The sequence below is a fragment of the Condylura cristata genome, unplaced genomic scaffold, assembly GCF_000260355.1.
Source record: "Condylura cristata isolate star-nosed mole 26May11 unplaced genomic scaffold, ConCri1.0 scaffold00023, whole genome shotgun sequence".
In the NCBI taxonomy this organism is placed as follows: Eukaryota; Metazoa; Chordata; class Mammalia; order Eulipotyphla; family Talpidae; genus Condylura; species Condylura cristata.
Genome location: NW_004567124.1, coordinates 19,454,332 through 19,477,307, shown reverse-complemented (window position 1 = coordinate 19,477,307; position 22,976 = coordinate 19,454,332). Strand labels below are relative to the sequence as shown.

At 37.3% G+C, this 22,976-nt stretch overlaps 1 protein-coding gene across 2 annotated transcripts in view; it reads left to right on the top strand.

The window, feature by feature from the left end:
• Positions 1-22,976, top strand: part of GALK2 (galactokinase 2) — a 110,212-nt gene that overhangs the window by 19,154 nt on the left and 68,082 nt on the right. For both annotated transcript variants that reach the window (XM_004687812.2, XM_004687813.2), the window contains exons 3-5: positions 1,318-1,441; positions 4,146-4,236; positions 7,040-7,186. In XM_004687812.2, coding sequence (XP_004687869.1) covers positions 1,318-1,441; positions 4,146-4,236; positions 7,040-7,186 — 362 coding nt within the window. The remainder of the gene's footprint in view (positions 1-1,317; positions 1,442-4,145; positions 4,237-7,039; positions 7,187-22,976) is intronic.

Below are 22,976 nucleotides of genomic sequence, written 5' to 3'. Positions count from 1 at the left end.
TGACTTAAGAAAAGGATGGGTATTGTTTCTAATATTGTCAGTGCTTGGATGAAACAAATCTCAGTCTTTATTAAAAACATTATATTTTTTGTTAAATATTCAAAATGCAATCATCTTGTTATCTCATGTTCTAGCTCCTGCTCCTTCCTGCCCTTTACCTGAAGTGTTTCTATTAATTTTTGATAGAGGGTCCCCTTATTCTCAGAAAGCTGTCATTTGACCTTCTTAACAGAATCTGGTGTCTCCCTGGAGTTCTGCTTATTTTTAAATATGCATTTTCTACTCTATGTCTTGATTTACTATCTTTTTGAAGGAGGCTGGGGAGGAAGACAACTTTGAAAACCTCTTTTCTATCATTGCCAATCTATAAAACGACACAAATTTATTCTCTCATTTTAAGGGACACATCAACATTGGAACAAAAAATCAAAAACCTATAAGAATACATAGTCACAATTATTTTAAACTATAATTTTGCAGTTGAAATGTCTTTTATTCACTTTGTGCTTCTTACTTGGTCAGATATAAAAACTAGTCTTGGGAAATATAAATGAGCTTATTTAGCTCATTTATAGTTTTTTTTTTTTAAATTGTTATTGAGTATTTAAATCTTATGAGTAACAACCTTAGTTTTAAATGGCAATTAGAAGACAGCAATGTAATATAATAGGAGAAAACTCCTTCAGGCTATTCTTAGAGGAATTAGAATGAAAAGGAAAAGAGAATAGTTTGTTTCCTGCTTATGTTTATTATATATAAAATAGTGCAGGCTATTCTTTTCTTGCCTTCTTTTTCTTTATTTAGTTGTGTCTAACAGATTTAACCCAGCTTAATGGTGCTAATCTAATTTGGTAGAAATTTAAGTCACAAAGATAAAGCAAAGTCCTCATCTTCAGTGAGCTCATTGATTAGTAAGGACGAGAATGGTACTCACATGTTAATAGAAGAGAAAGTGTCTGGTTTCAGTGGTTCATATTTTAAAAGTTAATATAAAGAGCAACAGTGATTCACATAACTAGTCACACACACACATATTTAGAGATGATCTTTATGAGTTAGAAAGTTGAAAAAAGCTTGTGAAGATTTAAGGAAGTCTAATATACTTGTAAATTATACAAGTAGTAATATACGTGGGTTAGCAGAAGTTCCTGGCTCAGATGTTTGTCAGGGGAAAAATAAAACAAAATCACCTTTTGCCCAGGATGCTATTGTTGTCTATTATATCCTGGCTTGCCAACAGTATTTCCTGTAAGTTAGCTTACTTGAAGTACTCTGGTTTTACCTGCTAGCAATTTTTACAATTTTTTTCCCCCCCAGGAGAGCATATAGATTATTGTGGATACTCAGTTCTTCCTATGGCCGTAGAACAAGATATGTTAATAGCTGTGGAACCTGTGAAAACACACACTCTCCAGCTGGCCAATACAAACCCCATGTACCCGTGAGTATTTAGGATTGTGTGTGTGCAATGGTGTGTGTGTATTTGCATTGTACCCCCATGAACTCTTTAGAAGATATCATACCTATGATACATCTTGTAATTTTTTGAGACTTTTGCAACTGAATTCCAAAAGAATATAAGGCAGATATTTAATAATTGTTCATTTTGTTAATTTGTTCATTTATTTAAGAAACCTCTGAAGACATGCAGAATGTTCCCAGCATTCTGTTAGACACTGGGCAATATTAATTTCATCATAGGTATTTATCATCTATTGAGGTAATTAACTCCAACAAAGTCAGGTCTGGTGCCTTTCTTTTGTTTCACTATTGCACTCTGATTTCCCTGTGATAGCATCTTATCATGCTACATTATCTTGATCTGCTTACTTTACCTGTATCCCAGTAGTCTGTAAGCTATGTGACTTCTCTAGTGCTGTAACCTCACTGTCAAACACAGAATCTGAGGCATAAAGAATGTAAGTTCCTTGTACATCTGTTTCATGAAGTTAAAGATGCATTTTTTGTTGTTGTTTTTTTGATTCTCAGTTTGTTCTTTTTAAGAAATGCATTAATGCTGACTGAATTTTATAAAATACCTATTCAGTATTGAAGATCAGGCTTTTGTTTTTTTTTAAATGATGAGTTATTCTGATGGATATTCTAATGTTGAATGTCATTGCATTTCTGGGATGAACCCTATGGCTCTTTCTTGATGCTTGTTATCTAACTTCTTTTATCTGTGCAAATTTCTCCTCTATTTTTCCTAACATATTCCCCCTCTCCCTTTCTGTCTTCTCTTTTCTTTGTGCTGACTTTCATGAGGTCTATTTATTTATGTAATAAATCAGATATCCTCAAATCTTAAATCTTTCTGAGACCCCTCTTTAATACTGCGAACAAAACAGATTTCTCCACCTATCTCATATAGGAAATCACTCTCCTCCCCACTCCAGCCAATATTCCCGTTGAGCTCGCCAGAGATGATGATTTTCCTACCTGTCTGTCCATACCATTACTCTGTTTCTATAGATGATTTCATCTGTTCTTGAACTCTTGCTCACAGAGGATACCAGCAACCCTTCCTTCCAATACCCTAAACACAATGCTACTGGCTATAACAGACCTTCACTGAAAGTTTGGAGTAACATAAAAGAATTTCAGAATTGCACAGGATAGGTGATAGATTAAATCAGAAACCTAGTCAAAAATGGCAAGAGCTCTATTTAACTAGAAACAGGGCCATGCTGTTTTTGCTTACATAACTTTATCTGCTTTCGGCGACTTCTTGTTGCCTGTGAGCTGTGTATTTTAGCTCTGGAGGATGCTAAAGAGCTCTGAGCTAGAGTCACTCTATGGCACAGCTATTTCCTCTGTGGAAATAATACAAGCAAATTGCCTTTCAAGTAAAAGGAATTTTGGTAAATTGGCTTATGAGGTACCTGATGTGTGTCCTTGAGAGTCACTAAACCTCGCTGGGCATTTCTATTCTACTCTGTATGTGCTGACTATAGAAATGATGCCACCTTGACCTTTTACCTTTATATGCCTGCGAATACCTTGCACATGTAAGTAGTCATCACATATTCTCTTTGGAGATGGTGTATTCATGTTATTCAGTTAAAATAATGTATAGAAGGCCACTGCTATAAGCACATAGTAGGTATTTTGTAAATGTTATCAAATGGAGAATGTTGCTTATTTCCTCATTTCACATTTTTCTTTGCCCTATGGCTGATTTAGCAGCTTAGCTCTTTTTTTATTTTGAAATATGTTTTATTTCTGACTTACAAAGCAGTCACAAGAATAATACAAGTAATTCCCACATATCTACTGATGCCAGTTCAGAGCATCATATCAAGGTATAACACTGTGTTCCTTTAAGGGTGATGTTAATTTCCATGATTTGGGTAAGGTGATGTGTGCCAGATTTCTTTACCATCAAGTTACTGTTTTCCCCTTTGCAATGAAGTGTCTGGTGGGGAAATGTTTTGAGTATGTAAAAAACTTGGTTCTCATAAAATTTTTATTCACTAACTTCAGCATCCATTGATTTGTTCCTGAAACAATTTAAAACCCTATTTGCAGTTTGTTAAATAGTGCTATTCCCACCATTTCTTATACCTCTATTTGTTGACATTTCACTGCAGGGAAGAACTTTCATTTTCTATTTTGCAATTTGTTCATTTGTTAATTTACATGAGTATAGATTTCATGGCATCGTATTTTATCCAATGCGTGATGCCAGTTATTTGTTTCTTTGTTCTTCCTGTTTCTTAAACTGTGCAGATAGCAAATCAGAGCGATGGCAGAAAGTGTTGAAGACTTTGAATACCTCTGTCATGGCTAAAGGCATGCCATACAGCAGGCCCATAGGATAAGCTTTAAGGTGGTTTATGCCAGTTTAACAAGGGCCATTGTGAAATAAAACGTGGTGTAGATGATGCTGAAACATACTGATTCCTCTGTTTCAGGAAATAAGAAGGGCAATTGGAAGCAGATTAGCAGTTATGGTCACGACAATCTCTCTTAACTTTCAGCGTCTGGCAATGTTTGTTGTTTTTCTGTGGACTGAAGTAACATATAGTGCAAGTAAATGAAAAATGAGATTTCAGTGTCCCTGTCTTGGCACAAGATGGCAGCAGTCAGCCATCAATGTGGCAGCCGGAGCCTCCAGCCTGAACAGTGTTTTTTTGTCTTCACAGGGAATTTAGCACTGATGCTGCTGACATTCACATTGACAAAACCAAGCCTCTGTGGCATAACTATTTCCTGTGTGGATTTAAAGGAATTAAGGTAAATGGACTTGTAAGGCATCCACTAGCACTTGGGATTATGAAGTGTAATGCATCAAGATTTATTTTATTTACTCTATCCTTTTTGTTCCAAACTATTGTGTATTCTGTTTTGCTAACATATTTCAGGAGGTGATGTAGGTGTGATTGTTTCTTGTTGGTATTAAGAGGGGCAGTAGTGAGTCCTCTGAATCAGTGTGCATCAGATCAACATCTCTGGTTTTTAAATCTTTGCTCGAATTTTCTTTGGCAGGTATATTCTAATGATATTGTTTAAATTTTGTTTTAGGGATATACAGGTGTATTTGTGAGAGGATTTAGGAGTCAGGCAATCCTAGGTTTGAATCTGTGCTCCACTCAGCAGCTCTTTTAGCTTTTTACACCTCAGATTTGTTATCTCTAAAATTATGGCATTGCTATCCAGACAGAATTGCTGCAAGGGTTAAGCAGAACTTGACACATAATAGGCCTGATAACCAGTATTGTTACTACTCTTTACATGGTGTTAAAAAAAAAAATGTAATCAGATGTATTAGTATAAGTATTTCCCTAGCAACTCTGAATAATTACCTTGACCATTTCTGCTACCCTACACAAGAACAAGAAAATGAAATATCTCCCCTTTTCCTATTAATTAAAAAAGCACGAATTATTTTTGATATTTTAAGTTCCCGTATATTTCACACACGTGATTCCTGTATAGACTCTCAGATAAAGTTCAATGAGAGGTAGATTTTGCCTACAGGAGCCAAAATCCACAAACCAATCTGTGTTTTAGAAAGCTTGTGTTCCGATTGCCCGATGGTTCTGTCTGAAATGTTGTACTGAAGACTCCGTGATACATCCTCCACAGAAGTGCATCACATTTAGTTCTTATTCATGAAGGGTCTTGTACTCTTATAACAATGGTGGCTCTGGTCTTAGAGTTTCTGCATTCATTTCTTTTCTTTTTTAACTCCAGACACATGGTAATGACTTGTGGGAAAAGTTATGGGCAGGTCTTCAATCTTCAAATCATTTGGCTTGTCATGTGCATTAGTGGGAATTATAGTATTTGGAAGCATTTTCCTGGCAAATGTAATTTGATCTTCCTTCTAGCCTATGGGTAAAATGACCAAAATAGTGCATGCTGCTTTGGTTTGTTTTTGAGATTTTAGGTCTGAAGCTCCTCTTTTTGGCTTGACAACTTATTTTCAAAAGCAGATTTGCATGATGGACTTTTGACAAAAAAGAAATTTAAATGTTAGCTTGTTCAGAAAACTTCAAATTCAAATTCTAGAAAGTTCAAGAGGATAATCTGTTTACTTTAAAATGAACATGTAATTTTATCCTTTTGGGATAGAGCTAGTAGAAATTTGGCAAAACCCAATTATGTTTTTGAATCTGTTGTACATTTTAATTTAAACATTGCGTGATAAGCTTGCTAACTGATTCACATTAAGAAGCTCTGTTGATCAGTTTATGGTTAAATATATAGCATTCTGCAAAGATTTTCTTCTAAAACAAACTATCTGATGTTTCATAGGAAAGAGCATTGGCAACAGCAGTGTTTCAGTTTATAATTAGTTTATATTTCTGGAAAGGAAATTTTTAGATGACTTAAAAAGAAGTACATCCAACTGAATCTCTCTTGTGTGGTACATGTGTTTTGCTAGCTTAGGGAAAAAAGAACAAAGAAAAATGAAGGGAAAAAAAGCAGTTTTTTATTTGCAGAATTTTGTTGGTACTTTGGTTTTTCTCGCTAGTTCATTGAAGTTTCTCTCTAGAAAAATATATATGATAAAATGAATTATTATATACTATAATAGTATTTCAAACTTTGGTCTTGAACTGTTAGAGTAATTTGTAAATACAATGGTATGTTTTCCTAAGAGGAGCTGGCTTTGCTTTTATTTTGAACCCGAACTCTCAAAGACTGTGCTATGATCTCAGTTTAAGTGTCCTCATCCTAGACACTCACCAGGTAACCTAGAGCTTTCCATCCTTAAATTAGTCTGATTATTTCTTTGGACTTTCCCACTTTTAGAAATAGAATTTCCCTGCTTTTAGAGTCTGTGTTCTCATTTGTGGCTGAATTCTAATTTGGCTGTTTTGAAAGCTACCATATGGCTAAACTGTATCCATAAATGCTAATAAAAATCTGGATTTTCTCAAATAACTCACTTATGCTAAATCACAGTGGCAGGGTGTTGGCCTAGGTAGGAAGTGAAGTGGAGATGTTCTCATCCAGACATCAGACACCTGGGCCCCATTCCATTTCCCTATGTATGCTTTCTGAATATCTCAACCTGTGGGTGCTGAGGCTTTTCCATAAGTGAAACAGAACTGAGAAAGCTTGGAACACTTTTTCTTTAGGAGACCTTCTGAAGAAAGACATTCTGTTGCAAAGAAGTCACCGCCCTGTGTTGGGCTTTTGCAATAATGGAGTATTGGGATGTGTTACATTGAGTTTTAACCTGCCTTGCTAAATTACTGTGTATTTCTTGCCTCATGACTTGAGATGTTGATATAATTGTTCAAATCAGTTAATATTCAAGAAAAGGAGCATTCGAAGCAATTTTAGGAAATGGATCAGCAGCTTTTTGTTAGACAAGGTAAAAACTAATCTTCAGATTGTGGTGCCGAGTGGCCAAGAGTCATTGAGTACAATATCCTGTCTAGTCTCCACTAAGTTAAGTTGCACAAGTACTTTCTACAAATAGTATGATAAGTCTTTTGATCGATTTTTGCTTTCTGGGGAACGAAAGAGCATGCTGTACCCTTAGTAGCCAAAGTTATGAGTGCTTTTTTCCTTCTATTCTTAGGAATACTTTGGTCTTAGTAACCTGCCTGGAATGAATTGCCTGGTAGATGGAAACATCCCACCTAGCTCTGGCCTCTCCAGCTCCAGTGCTTTGGTTTGTTGTGCCGGTTTGGTGACACTCACAGTGCTGGGAATGAACCTGTCTAAGGTAACCAACTTGGAATGTTGTTAACTACACGGAAGCTCTTCTTTCTTATTTTTCCCTGTAACACCTCTACGTGATAATTTTATTATTGAACTGAGGGAGGCAAAAGATAGCCGAGAGGACACAATACACTAGTAAGTTCCTATAGCCTTGGCTTTCATCCCTATTGAACCCCCTTTCTTAAGGCATCAGCATCCAATTCTTAAAATGAGGAATTCCTTCCTTTAATCGACAGACTGTCTTATCTGACAGCAATGCACTACAGGCTGCAGTGTAATTTAGCAAGGCCTGCTTGTGATAAACACAATGCATTAGCTTTTACCCACCCGGCAGTGCACACATCTATGAATAACTGTATTAAAATAGTTTCAGGTTAAGTGCAGACATGGAATGCATGGATATCTTTTTAGATCACTTCATTCAGAAGTTCAATTTAGAACATGAATTTCTAGACTTTAGAGTTATTTGGACCTGCTTACTTTTACCCCAAGCCCCAAATTAAATATTTGACAAACAGTGGGTAGAAAGAGTAAAGACCAGGCAGTAAAGGAACTGAGTAGCATATCTGTTTATGCCAGCAGGTTAGTCATGGAGATAAACCTTTTTTTTTTTTTTTTTTTTAAGCATTTCAGTACAAAGAGGAAATGCTTATTTAAAGGAACCATAAATTCAAAAGAGGTCAGAAAGGCTCAACTTTATAAGTTTACATAAATCTTTGACTTTGCAGTTTAGAGCAAGAGTGCTCAGCTTTAATTAATACTTTGGAGCTCTGGTTCAAATAAAATTTTGTCATAGGTTCTTTTTATCTTGTGTACATATACTACTGAGTTTATAGTTGGTTTTCGGACACAGACAGAGTCAGGGAGATCAAGAGAAAGTCAACACATGCTTAGTCTTTCAGTTAGAACTTTAAACTTTTAGTTAAAAATTTTATGTATAGAAGAAAAAGTACAAAGGACAAAGCCAAGGTTAATTAGACTTTATAAGCAATGACTTACTTGGAGGGGGAAGAGTCACTAATTATTTTTTGCTTTTTGGGAAGAGAGAAAGCAAGGGAAGGGAGCCCATATAAAAATGTGCTTTCACTGGTACTACTTTTAATCTGTTGGTTTATTTCTTTATTCATTTGTTCATTATTTATTTAGTGAATAATTTGTGTCAAGGTAATGTTCAAAGGATTGGACCTATAATAGGCAAAGTTTTAACTCACAATTCTTGGGATCCAAAAGTAGAAAAAGGTCAATTAAATAGGTAACTACAGTAGGGTGTGATAAATAGATAAGCTATGGGAGCCCAGCTCACCCAGATTTAGAGTGTGTAGGACATTTGCACTGAGAAGCAAGGACTCGAAAATGTTAGTCAAGGAATACCAATGGCATGATACTGATACTATCAGATAGACATGTTTCAGGTGATGGGAGCACCACTTGGTAATATTTAGAGTAAGAGAGATCACAGCTTATGGAGGAACTAAAATGGGGCTCCCTTTGCCTGGAGTATACAGTAATTTGAATGATTGGGCAGGAGACCAGATGCTGGGATTTGTAAATCACATTGAGGAATGTATTCCTACAGCAGAGTAAAACCATTACAGGCTTTTAGGAAGAGGGTAAAGATTTATTATAAAATCTACTTTGAGGGCAATAATATTAACAGGATGGAGGCAACTTTGTCAATGGAAGTGGCAGTGAGAATGGAGAGAACTGGATAATAGATTCATAGTGTATCTCAGACAGAATCATTATGGCTCATGGTCATTGATTGGGTCATTGTAGTGGACAGTGAAGAGTAAAGGATTATACTCAGTTCTCTGCCTTGTTGTGATTCATTGGAATAAAGAATATAGCTGGAAAAAAAATAGGTCTGAGGGAAAACCGAAATGTTGATTGTGAGGAATCTGTGGAAATACTGATAGAGTGATCTAGTATCTATTTATAAATATTATCTCTGAGTGTCAGGAGGGAGATCTGATCTTGAGATCTCTATTTGCCGTATTTAACATATAATTGGTTTCTGAAGCCACGGGAGTAAAAGAGAACATCTAGTGGTGGAGAGTATATACGGGAAGATTAGGAAGTCTAGGATAGAACTTAGACAAGCATGGGATGGACAGAGAAAGAGATGTCCATAGAAGACTGAAGAGTATTCAGATAGAGCAGCATAACCAGAAAGGTAAGGCAACAGAGAAGGAAGAGAACCTTTCATAACAGGACTGGCAGTGGTGTCAGATACTCCTGAGAGGTTAACTAAGTCAGGGACTGAGAAATATTCAATAGATTCAACATTCAAGAAATTTAACAAAACTATGGCAAGAGTAGCTTAAGTTAGGAAAGGATTGAGGAGACATCTGTGAGGGGTAAGAAAGCAAGAAAGGCTAGTGGATACAAAAAAAGTCTGTCCATGTAAGGAGGTAGAGAGAATCTGATGTGAGGGTAAGGGTGAAGTCAAGGAATTTATTTCTTCTTTAATGGGAGGATTGGTAAAGCTTAATTTTTGCATTTTTCTGATCCTTTTATGGTGTAAATATCTGAGGAAAAGAGGACCAAGAAACATGAGCCTTTGGAATTAATTCTGGCCGTCTTTGTGTTTTCAAAGTGAAAAATAACAAGTGTCCTTTTACCAGTGCTCACTGACTATTGCCTAAAGGAGACAATATCTATAGTTTAGCTTTCCCTGTGGGACTAAGTTGTACTGACAATGTTTATGTTTTCAAGAGGCTGAGCATCATTATCTGGAGGTCTTTGCATAGTGAGACAGAATTTTGACTGAAAGGAAGTCCCTCATTTGATCAGTCTTCAGGTAAATGCTAGCTGTATGAATACCTTATAAAAAAAATCACAGAACAAGAGGAATCAAAGGACTTTAGAGATGAACCAGTTCAAAGTTTCTTTTTATTGATATATCACTAAGCGTGTGATAGAATGCAAATAGCCCACAAGGTTTAAGTGGAGAGTGTTTAAAAAGAGACTATTAACAGAAGTGTGGGCAGGGCCAGCGGAGCCAACTTGTGATGCCAGAAGCCATTCTATTTCAGGAATTATGCTGGTAGTGTTACCAGAGATACAGTGAGATAGGGAAAGAGTGAGCAGGAGAGGATGGCAAGGAGTGAAGATAACTGAGGAAGTTGCCCAAAAAGTAATTCTGTCTCCTGCGATACAGAAAAGTGAGAGTGGAGGGGTGTGAGGTTGAGTAATTCCTTTTCAGTTATATGTACAAATACCCCACTTGTTGGCAGACAGCTGCTGAAAATAGTTTACAATATGTATATGCAACTAGTTAATTTGTTAATAACCTAAATGTATATCTTATAACTCAGTCACTGAGAAACTCTGGAAGCCAATAATTATGAATCAGAATGGAACTAACAGAGGCGAGTATGATGTGATAAAAGTCCTATGAAATAGAAAAACCAGACTTTCTGGTGTTAAGATGTCAGAATAAAGATATGTCTAGTCTTTTTTTTTCCCTCTGTCATTCACTCACCTTATCTCAAAAACCACCTCCAAATAGGGAAAACCAGAAATGTAGGCATCAGTTTATCTTTGGTAAATTAGGGAGACATAAATAACCCTAAATCACAAGATACAAAGCGCGAAGCAGGTAGAAAGATGGTATATGACTTTGGTGAGTGGAGATAGTTCAGAGCCAAGGGCCTGAGGAAGACGGGAAGCATGTTAATGGAAAGCAAGTTGACTCACCGATTTCTGGAAACGTTCAGGATTAGAAGCATCTGGTACTGTAAAAAGCAGGGTGACATGGCGGGTGGGGATTTATGTGAAAATTTTTATGAGGAGCAGTTAGACCTTCAAGAACTCACTCTTATTTAACTAAGTAAGATCATTTCTCCTACCTTTGTAGGAGTCTCTGGAGAAATAATCAGAGATCCTCTGACCTTGAACACTGAGAATAGCAGGATGAGAATAGAATTGAAAACTGGAAGATTAAAAGATATTCTATAACTGAACAGAGAGAGGTCCTCTGCTCACCTCTAGCACTCTGGCAGCCTTGACTCTACACTCCATTTGAAATATTGGAAGATTCTTCTCAGAAGAAACTGAAGTACTTAGAGAAAAGACCTGTAGAGATTGAGATTTGGTGACCCTTCCCACAAAAATTCCCTAGTACCCTAGAACCTCTTAGAAATCCACTTAAAAAATTTCAAATCAGCTTTTTCATGAGGCTTTCTTAAATATGATAGAGAATCAAAGGATACTTATGTTGGGAAAAAACTTACAACGTGAAGTGAACACAGAAAAATGGAACTCAGAAAACAGAGAAACCTTGATCTCCTCAGAGATAAAAGAAAACATTATAGCCTGGAAAAGAGTAGAGTATTATTCTTTTCAAAAAGGCACACATAATAAGGAAAAACTTTGGGTGTTAAAATCATAATAGCTAAAACAAAAAGTTCACTAAAAGGATTTGAAGAATTGATAAAGGAGTTGGGGGTCGCGGGGGGAAGGAAGAGATGAATAGTTAGAGAACAATAGGAATCTATAAATCAAGTCCAGAAATCCAGTAGCCAATGGGGCCGCCCTGGTGGCCTAGGGGTTAAGTCTCAGGGCTATCACCAATATCCAACCAATAAGGCAAAAAGGAAGACAATCATTAGGATAATACCTTTTTATTTTAAGGGAAAAAAGCTGGATTTTCAAAAGTGAAAACATGAATTCTCAAGTTAAAAACTATGGTGAGAGAGTGGGGATCAGAACAGGCAGACTGGTGAAGTACACTGATGAAACAGCAGAGGTCTGCCGCGCCATGTGGGTCACCTCCCTGGGGAGTGGGGTTCGAACTGGTGCTGAAGTAGCCCTGGGCTAGTTTCTTAGTGCTCCAGTTGGCTACCAGAGAGGGCCATAGGAATGAAAGTTTCTTAGAAAGAACATTGAAAGGTAGAAGACAACAGAAAATGTTTTCTAAATATTAATGGATTTGCAATAACAGAATAAATTAAGGAAGAGTGAGGTTAGAATAAATAACACATTCTCAAACATGTAAAGTCAAAAAGTCTATAGGATGTAGTCCGCTGAAATGAGAGATCGAACAAAGAATGAATTCTGACAAAATGGAAACTAGGAAATGGGAAATACAATACAGGCGAGAGATGTGTCGTTCTAGGATATCAGTGTAGGGAAAACCCAACATAACACTCATGACACCCAAGAGTATAGAATATGCTCATTTCAGATTAGAAGTGAAAGAAGGAGAGGGAAAATGGAATTGATAACTCTTATAGGTTTACTATCTATTAATCTGACTTGTTTGACTCAGTGTAAAAGTGGATTATTTTACCCGTGTGTATAGGGTATTGGAAAGTGCTTTTACCAGCGTGTATAGGGTATTGGGAAGGCTTGATGGGACATGAAAATTAAGCTAAGCAATGAGGATATTAGGTAATTATTAAATGTAGGAAAATAAAATTTGTACCTGAAAGGAACTCAGTTTTTTTTTTAATTTGGCTCATAAATGGTCAATAATCTTAGTAATAAATACTAGAGAATATGGATTTATATCTTTATATGAGAAAAACTGAGGAAGGGGAAAGATGTAAGGGATTAAAATCCTCATTTATTACAAGATGAAGGCAGAAGACCAAGTTAAAATTGGCATAAACAGTAGATAACAGTTTACTTAGATTATTCTATTATTTAAAACGAGTTAAGAGTTGAAATTGTCTCTGAACACTGTACATTAGGTGGGGGTAAGGGCAAAAGGGTGAGAGCTGGGGCTGCTTTCGAGGTTCTCAGCCTTTTAGCTCCTTTGACTTTTTAGATTATGTGTGTCCCTGTGGTGAAAGTAAAAACTGAATACAAAGGAAATGATCGAGAAGGGGTGAGTGGAATGAAAGGGAAGAGGAACAGTGATGACTCACATGACTACATTTGGGGCACCTGAAACATGAAGAGGTAAGAAGGGCGTCAGCAAGTCAAAGCTGGAGCCTGTAAACAGATGAACTGCTAAACTGTGATCAAAGGAGAGGCTTGTGGATGAGCACTAGGTGAAAGAATCCAGGAAAATACAGGTTTCTTCTACTTAAGGCAGGGATCCATTCCAAACACCAGATGTTCATTGTTGAGAAGCCTGGAATAACAGGAATAACACTGACTGTGCTCACTGGAGAAGGTCTTTCAGCCACAATATAAACTACCTCCTCTGGGCCCTCCCTGGTTGCGCAACGGCTTACCATGTAGCACTGCAAGCAAGCCACAGCTAATTCAGTGTGAGTTTGATCCCAGGTCCCAGAGGTGATCCACATGGTGCAGCAGACCTATCCGGACTCGCCCACTGCTCCCCTCAGCAGTGTACTTAGTCAGTCTGCCTGTTCTGCTTCCTACTCTGTCTCTGGTGAATCCTCTCACTGCTCCTGCACCTCTGGCCTGTACCCCAGTTCTGTATGTAAATCTTTTTTTTTTAAAATAAACCTCCTACTCTAAGTTGTGGAAGTGGCGATCCAGTGACAGTTACTGAACAGCTACTGTGGTGTTCAACTGTGGCGGGCCTATTCCAGGTACCAGGGATACACTGAATAAAATCAGCCAAGCTGCTGTTTCCATGGAATTTGTATGCTAGTGGTGGTGGTAGTGACAGTGGGTGTTAATGAACAGGTAGGCATATATATATTAGCTAAGCTATGAAGAGAAAAGAAGTCGTGGTAGAGAAAACTGCTGTTTTAGAAAGGGAGTAGTTACCAAAGGCCTCTCTAAGGAGGAGACATGTAAATCAGAAACCTGAGGAGTGAACAGAGAAGGGAGGCAGAAGGAATAGCAAGTAAAAAGGCCCAAAGGACAGAGTATTTCTCATATTCTGGGATTAGCAGAGACTGTGGCTGGGGGCTGTGAGAGGGGAGAGGTGGGAGAGGAGCCGAGACATAGTCAGAGGCCATTATGGAGTTTTGGATTTTATTCTAAGTGCAATAGAAAGCCTTTGGAGGACTGAGCCGAAGATGGTGAGCTGTGAATTATGCTGACTTTAGTTCCATTCTGTAACCCATACTGGCAAGAGAGGGACAGATTAAAAGAAAAGAATGCTTTGTGTCCTTCTGGAGCTTCATGCTTATAGTGGATTACTAAGAGAAGCCGTATTACTTGAGTGTCTCCTACCAGGTGTGAATAAATGGGGAAGAGGTTGAAAGAATGCTTCTTAATGAAGTCAGACAGGGAAGGCTTCAAGTAAGTGGTGAATTTTAAAAGAAATTTAAAGGCAGGGTAGGCTGTGTCTTGACACAAAGTACTGAGAGGGGCCCAAGGGCGTTTCAGGCAGAGTGAATCCATCAGTGTATTATAGTGGTTCTCTGAGCCAGACTTATAAATATGTGTCAGCTGAGGCCTAGAAATTCTTAAGCAGCCTCATGAAATTCCTCGTAAAACTTACTTGACTACAGGGAAGTTTTCTAGTTGCTTAAATCCCTGAACAGATTTAGTTAACTTAATTTCAGGGGCAAATTGGTTGTATAGACATGGGTTGATACTCTTTTCAGAAGAGTGGTTTTGAAGTTTGAAATCCAGACGTGCAACAGACTTTCAAGGTTCAGAAGCAGAGTTAATGGAATATTCAAAGTTCTGTGCCAAATATGTCCAAGATTTCACTTTCCTGAGCTTGTAAGTGTCGTCCACTTGAGAAAGTTTAAAGTCTATATTTTTCTTTACATAAAGCAAGTTAAAGTCAAATAGATCTTGACCTTCAGAATGAGGCCTTGGGCTTAAAAAGTAAAGATATGGTCCGCATTTTAAATTGTAAGGAATCTCACAGCTATACAAACCTTTAAGCAATGATTTTAATATTTTAATAGCAGTTTGCTCTATGGCATAAGAAAAATCAGAAAACAATTTGCACTGTCACTAATTATTATTCTTAGAAGTCCATACAAGGACATTGTTTCAGTTTGCTTAGAATAACAAAAACCTCATCCATATAATAGTTAAAGAAAATAGTAGTTTAAAACATTCCAGCCAGATGTTGACTGCTAATGAACTGCAGCAGCACGGCCCCTAAGAAGATGGTAAATTCAGAACACAATCTTTCAAAAGAATCTCTTAATTAAGTGTTGAACATGGACTGCAGCCATGTGTTCACTGGTAAAAAATCGAGAGAGCTTAGTGTTACCCTGGGTGGCCTGCATTAAAAATGTTTGAAATTTTAAGTTAATGCTATTAATATGTAAATATAAAAGCATTTGCATAGTTGTATCAATAAAAAAGAACCAAGTTTCCTTCTATTATGTGGGATGGTGTTTTGTATCTCTGGTTACTGTATGTTCTTTTTTAGGAGTAGGGTTGGAGATTGAATCATTTATTTAATGATTTTGAGTAATTTGGAATCACTTGGACAAAGTGACTAAGCTATTTGATTGCAGATTAGAAGCTGTGCTTTACAGAGGTTGTTTAGGTACTTTGGGTCCCCCCACCCCAATCTCTTTTCTAGGCTAAATACATGTTTACCTTTAGCATAAACTAAGGCAAACAACACTAATTAGGGAGTAGCATTAGAAGAATATGGGTCATTTTTTCCAAGTGGTTTCAAATGAAACTACTCTTGTTGCAAATTCACATGCATGGCCAGTTGTGTTTTTAACTTCTGTGGTATCCTAGATCCTTACCATTGTTAGGTCACTTTGTTTCCAGGCCTCCAATCTTTGATTTACACACAATAATACATTCAATATTATCCAGTATTTAGAAAACTACTTGGAACAACGCAGGTGATATGAAGTATACCACACGTGTACATTGTCCTCCCCTGCTACATTTATTGTGTCCTGTGAAAACTGCCCTACTAAATTCAGAGGTGTTTGCCATCTCTTTCTGAATGTATCATGACAGTGATGGTTGCCTTTTTATCAAGAGCTACCCACACTGATCCTCAGACCATTATTTGATAGAGTAAACAGTACAATGATAGGCTCTTCAGACTTTGTTCTTTTTGTGACTGATATGCTCTGTAATTTATATAAATCTCCCTTTGTCTCAATTTCTGTTTTTTTTTTTTTTTTTAATTTATTTGCTTATGCATACAGAACTGGAATACAGGCCAGAGGTGCAGGGTCTGTGAGAGGATTCATCAGAAACAGAGGGGGGAGCAGAATAGGCAGAGGGATCAGCGGGTGGGTCAGAAGAAGTCTGCTGCACCATGTGGGTCACCTTCAAGGTGGGATTGAACTCTCACTGAAGCGACTGTGGCCAATTTGCAGTGTTGTGATTTAACCTGCTGCGCTTTAACCTGCCGCGCCAATAGGGAGGACCAACTTATTTTTATACACCATTTATAATCTCATGGTAGTTTTGGAAAGAGAGTTTTATGATTTCAGTTTTACAAAGGAACACATGAGATTCAGAGAATTTATGCAATGTGACCAAAGATAAATCACCTATGAATGGAGTTGTCTGTATTCCAGCTCATAGATTTTATTCAAAATAGATTTTTTTCCCTCATTTAGTGATGTTTTTGGCTATTGAAAGGAACTCTACTATCTAAGTCAAATAAAGATACACACAAAAAGAACTGGAAAAGGAGATAGATATAGTTACAAAACTAAAGGCAAAATGGCATCAACAGACCTTATGTCAATAATAATTCTAAATGTAATAGACTAAACTCATCAATTAACAGACAGAGAAAGAACCTCCTTGGTGGTGCATGGGTTTAGGCACTGCACTATGAAGTTATCTTCAGCCACTGCAGCTTGAGTTCAATCCCTGACCGGGGAGCTGACCCACAGGGTGCAACAGACCTCTCTTGACCTGCCCTCTGTTCTCAGCAGTGTATTTCAGTGAGTCTTCCTGTTCTGCCCCCTGCTCTGTCTCTGGTGAATACTCTCATCCCCTGCACCTCTGACCTGTACCCCAGTTCTTGTATGCATAAATAAATAAATCTTAAAAAAGTAAGTAAGAGACAGAGTATCTGGTTGGATATCTAGTTGCTCTATTTGTTGAAAAGATAGTCTTTGCTCCATTGTTGTATTGCTTCTGCTCCTTTGTCAAAGATCAGTTGACTCTACTTATGTGGGGTCTATTTCTGGGCTCTTTGTTTATTTCACTGGTCTGGCTGTCTATTCTTTTGCCAATACTGTTCTGTCTTCATGATTATTATCTTAAAGTAATTCTTGTTTCTTTAGATTCCAACTTGATTCTTTTCCTTCAATATTATGTTGGCTGTTCTGGATCTGTTGCCTCTCCTGATAAACTTTAGAATTTCTTAATAATCACAAAATATCTTGCTAAAGTTTTGATTATGATTGAATTGAATCTAAAGATTAAGTTGGGAAGAACTGACATCTTGACAATATTGAATCACTTATCCAGGGACATGGAATAATTCTCCATTTACTCAATTGTTTGATTCAGAATCAGTTTTGTAGCTTTCCTTATATGGCCAAATAATTTATTTTTGTCAATAAAATCTAGAGAGGTTTTATAATAGTGCATGTCACTTTCTCTCACCAGTCATAATACTCTATCAATCTTTGTAACTCTTCTAGATAGATGCCATCACATCTATTTACCAGCAAGCTTAAACATTTTCCCCAGGTCTTTTATTAGTTACTTGTAAGTTTTGACTTTGTTGAACAGCTACTCAGCTTATTATATCCTGAAATATTCATTAACCTCGTTATTTCAAAAGAAAATGTGTATGTAAGGCAGTAATCTAGTATATCTTTCAAATATCCACCCCTTTTAAAACCAATTTTCGGTTTGACTTCTTATAAACCAATAATTTGGAGGCCAAAGTCTCCAGTTATATTTAAATAAATACATTGGATGGACTCATTTACTGTACATTCAGTTTTATCTTCCTTGAGTTGAAAATAACTGTGCCCTTTTATTTCTTGGTGTGTGTGTGTGTGCTTAGTAATTTTAAAGTGTAACAACATCTTGAAATTGAAAATTTTAAGAACCACTGCCCTACAAAAACAATGTTAAACCCCATTCTTTGAATATTTGTGTCCCTCTCCCATCCTCTACACTTATGCTATAAACTTTCATTAATTCTTGGACAAACTTAATTCAGGGAAAGAGGGTGCAGCATAGGGGCAGGAATGGAGATAGTTCTTACCTCTCTTCCATTTGGGAAGGGATTCCCAAAGTTGTTTGCATGAATATGAATTAAAGAGGATGCTTCAGTAGGGACTTAAAACTTCTGTGGGTCACAGACCAAAAATCATTCTTAGAGGTTCATTTGCATATTTTTTTCCAAAGAGTGTCATGGGATATATTTTCCCATTTTATTTACATTTATCTAAATGCATCCTTAACATCAAGTACAGTGTTTAGCACACAGTAGTTTCCTGACATATATTTGGGTGACAAAGAATGTTTGAATAGACAGATAAGCGGATAGATGAATGGATTGACAGAGTGGAGAAACTTCTTATCTGACCCCTAAAGAGAACTTAACTTTCCATTGTATGACTCTTTTTGACTTATTCCACTTTCAAAGTCACCCATAATTATCAAAGATTGGACTTATCTGTTCCCTCGTTTTTTTCTATACCAACCAAGGGATGGTGATATAGCTCCTGGAAGTACAGGTCTTGATAGAGCTTCACCAAAAGCAAGAATTATTTAACTGTACACCTACTATGCTTCTTCCTAATTGAACCTCTAGAAACTTGTCCAAGGTAGAAATCAGTCTTGTAGGGCTGAGATCCAGGGAGTCTACAGGGGACCCATGGGGGAGTCATATTAGAGAGACCCATAAGAAGCTAAATCCAGAAGGGTTGAAATGTATACTGGAGACTCCACATGGGTTACAAACATGGATTTAAAATTAAAATTCTGTTCCTTTTCCTGGGGCTCAAAGGAAATTACCTTGTATCCCGCTGAGTTCTTCTAGGTTGGCAAGTAATCAAGTAAACATCAGACAGATTGATGAGAAAAAGCCAATAAAAAATTAATTATAATATGTAAAGAAAAGACCTATGAAAAGACCTATCCTGACTGAAAAACTCATTTTGAGGTAAAGTACTTGGACACAAAACTGTCTGACAGACAACAGATTTTATTTGATATTTCTCGGGAATAAGCCACTAAATGTACCCTCTTTGGTCTAGCACATGTATATACTTATAACTTTAAATTTCTATCATTATAAATATGCTCAGAGGAACTAGAATTGTGACTGATATGTAGTATAAACAGAAATATTTTCCCAACAACATTTTTGCAATAAGATATATACTCCAAGATACATACTTTGGAATCATGAATAATACAACTTAGTATCTGTTTGGCACTTGAAGAATTTCCAGAAACTTTAAGATGCATATGTTGTGCCACTTACCTCTATAAAGTAAGGTCCAGCTGCCAGCTTCTTAGACTGGAGTTTTGCCTCTCAGAGACTTCTTGGAGATTAGCTACAGCACTCACTGGAACTCTATGATAGATCAAAGGAATATGGTATATTTTGTCTTTATAACATGCTAATGATGTCTACACCTTCCCTTAAGGTCTAAAAACCACCAGTGGCCCTCCCTGGTGGCTTAACGGATTAGGACGCAGCACTGCAAGCTAACCATAGTCTTTTCAGTGCTAGTTTGATCCCTGCCCCAAAGGTGACCCACTTGGCATAGTAGACCTCTCCTGACCCACCCGCTGCTCCCCTCAGCAGTGTACTTCCTTGATCTGCCTGTTCTGCTCCCCCACTCTCTCTCTGGTAAATCCTCTCACCACCCCTGCACCTCTGGCCTGTACCCCATTTCTGTATGCATAAATAAATCAATGTTTAAAAATAAATAAAAAAAATAAAAATACCATCAGTACAGCAATTACAACAACGACCCTGCAACAGAACTGTTTGATGGACACAGCCTTTGGGTAGTTGGCCTAGTTTCATTCGACCCTTCTAGGATGTGGGGGAGACACTAGTAATTGACGATTGGAATGCCTTTCATCTTGAAGGAAAATCCATTAAGAACTAAAGAAGTGAGGCACTACGACAAACAGTAAATAACTTGGAAATCTCTCCATGAAGAAAGAGATGATTGTATCACTTTCTTATGAACATCATTACAATGCCTGGCAGAAAGGAGGCAACTAGACTGAATTAGAGAAGTATCATCACCACCATCATTTGCAAAGCAGCCACTTCTCCATATTATTAGTACTCTCTTTGGATGAATCAAAGAAAAACATAAATGCTTTGCACCAGGCAATGCGGTATCTTTTAGGATATGCATTTTTTTTTTTTTTTAACTGTGAGAATGGGGCTCAAAAACAGACCTGGGTCTGAATCCTGGCTCTGCTACTTTCTAGTTTTACAACTGAGAAGTCTCAGTCTCCTGGTTTTAGTTTCCTCACTAGTAAAGTCAAGTGAATTTAGACTACTACATCTTTAGGCTGCCACCATGGTTCTGTGATCTAAGATGTAAAATAATTCTTACAATGACCATGTTTTGAAGAGTTGCCTAATATTAAACTTATGCTTCTATGAGATCTAGATCTCTGAATAGAATTTTCAGGATTCTAGCTCTCAGTAACAAGAAAATTATTACTGAAAAAATTGCCCCTACTCAAAAATAAATCTAATACTGGGAATATTGAACACTGTGGATTTAGGTGCTTATTATAGTTAAGTGATGTGACTCGCCTGGTAAGTTGATTGACATTTCTGTCCTGGAAGATAACCTGCTGCCTTTTATTTTATTTTTTTGTTTGTCTGTCTCTCAGTTACTTTACTTAATAAATTTGGCATTGGATAAAATAAATTTTATAATCACAATGCCCACTAGATGGAGGTACTGGGATAACCAAATTAGCTCTTGAATTATCCATCATATTTTTACTTCTAGGTAGTTCTCTAGGTACTTCTCTTTATTTTAACTAAAATAAATGAATAAGTAAAAAACGAGTAAGAGAAAAAAGGCCAGGAGAGTGTAACTCCAGCTTCCCACGGCTCCAGGGAAAGAGTCAGCTACACCATAAATCATTGTGAAGCCCCAAAACTGCATATTTCCTGCCACTAAAAATTGGTGTATTGACCTACTTTGCAAATACCCACGCCCCTTGAAGTGATTATATTTAATATACTACCTTTGAAAAATCCAATAAAAATTCATAAAAAGTCTCATATATTAAGTTTTTCTGTTTCTTTAATTTTTAGAGTTAGTTTTTACAGACAGTTTTTATATTCTCTTTTAAGTATTTTTCCTATTAAATTTTTAGTAGCTCACTTTCTGAAAGGCACATTAATCAGTTTATACTATTTCAGAGTTGAGATGCATTTTAACAAATATATTGTAACTTTCCCAATTCAATTATATTTGGTTCTTTGATGATTATAAAATTAAGAGACTGAGGTCAAGTCCTAGGTGAACGTGCTAAGAGCGAGGCCAGAAAAATGGTACATTTGTTGATAATTTTAGTGAAACAAGTAGGCAGGGAATACTATAGGCATATAAAAATAATTTCATAGCTTGCCCAGGTATCCCCCAAATGCATGACTGGGTGTTTTACAAATTAAATTTTCCTTGGTTACTGACTATACCAGATGCTTTAGAGGACTATTGGGGATTATTTAGAATTTGGGTGAATTGATATGATTTCTTAAATTTAATAGTAGTGGAGCTGGGAAGGTATCAGAAGATTGTAAATGGACCTGGTCATAAAGACTGAATTAAAAGAAGGTGATTTCAGTGCAGTGCAGCATGCCATCGCATATTATGGTAGGAAGAGAGGACTTCTGGAGTTGACCAGACTTTGGACTCTTAGCTGACTCTCTTAAGAGCTGTGTGACCTTAGATATACCATTTCATTTCCCTTAACCTGTTTCTTTTTCTATTAAAATGATAGTATTTACCCAGTAAAGTTGTGGTAAAGATTAGAGCAACATATATGAATACGAATAGTCCAGAGTGGTGCCGATCATCATTGTCATAGTCAGCACATTATAAAAATGATAATGCAAATAGCAGCAGTAATAATATATGATTCTCCTTCTAATTACCAAAAGGTAGATTTTTCTTCAGGTGAGGCCTGGGTCATGGAAGATAATTATCATTTCAGGGAAGTTTTTTCACTTTCCTTTTAACTCTGAGATTCTAAGGTAACATGAATCCCAAATGGACAGGGATAGTAAAAATCTTACGCCAATAGTGTTTATTAAAGCAGACATTATTCTAGACTTGGAGCAGAGGAATAAGGTAAACAAGGAGCTTATATTCTAGGTGGGAAGACAGATATAAGAAACAAGTAGGCAAACAAGGTGGCACAGTGGGTTACATCTCAGCACTATGATGCTATCTGCAGCCACTGCAGCACAAGTTCGATCCCTGACCAGGAAGGTGACCCACATGGTGCAGCAGACCTCTCTTTTCTCCCCTGCTGCTCCTCAGCAGTGTATTTCAGTAGATCCTCTTGTTCTGCTCCCCTCTCTGTCTTTGGCCTAACCCTTCTCCCCCAATTTCTGGCCTACACCCCAGCTCTTGTATGCATAAATAAATACAATAAATCTTAAAAAAGAAAGAACAGGGCCCTCTCTGGTGGCGCAGTGGGTTAAAGCACAGCACTAAGAAACTTAAGCCACTTCCACATGAGTTCGATCCCCACCTTTCCCGGAGGTGACCCACATGGCGCGGCAGACCTCTCCTGACTCCACATGAGTTCGATCCCCGCCTTTCCTGGAGGTGACCCACATGGCGTGGCAGACCTCTCCTGACCCGCCCGCTGCTCCCCTGAGAAGTGTACTTCGTTGATCTGCCTGTTCTGCTCCCCACTCTGTCTCTGGTGAATCCTCTCACTCTCCGCATCTCTGGCCTGTACCCCAGTTCTGTATGAATAAATAAATAAATCTTTAAAAAAAA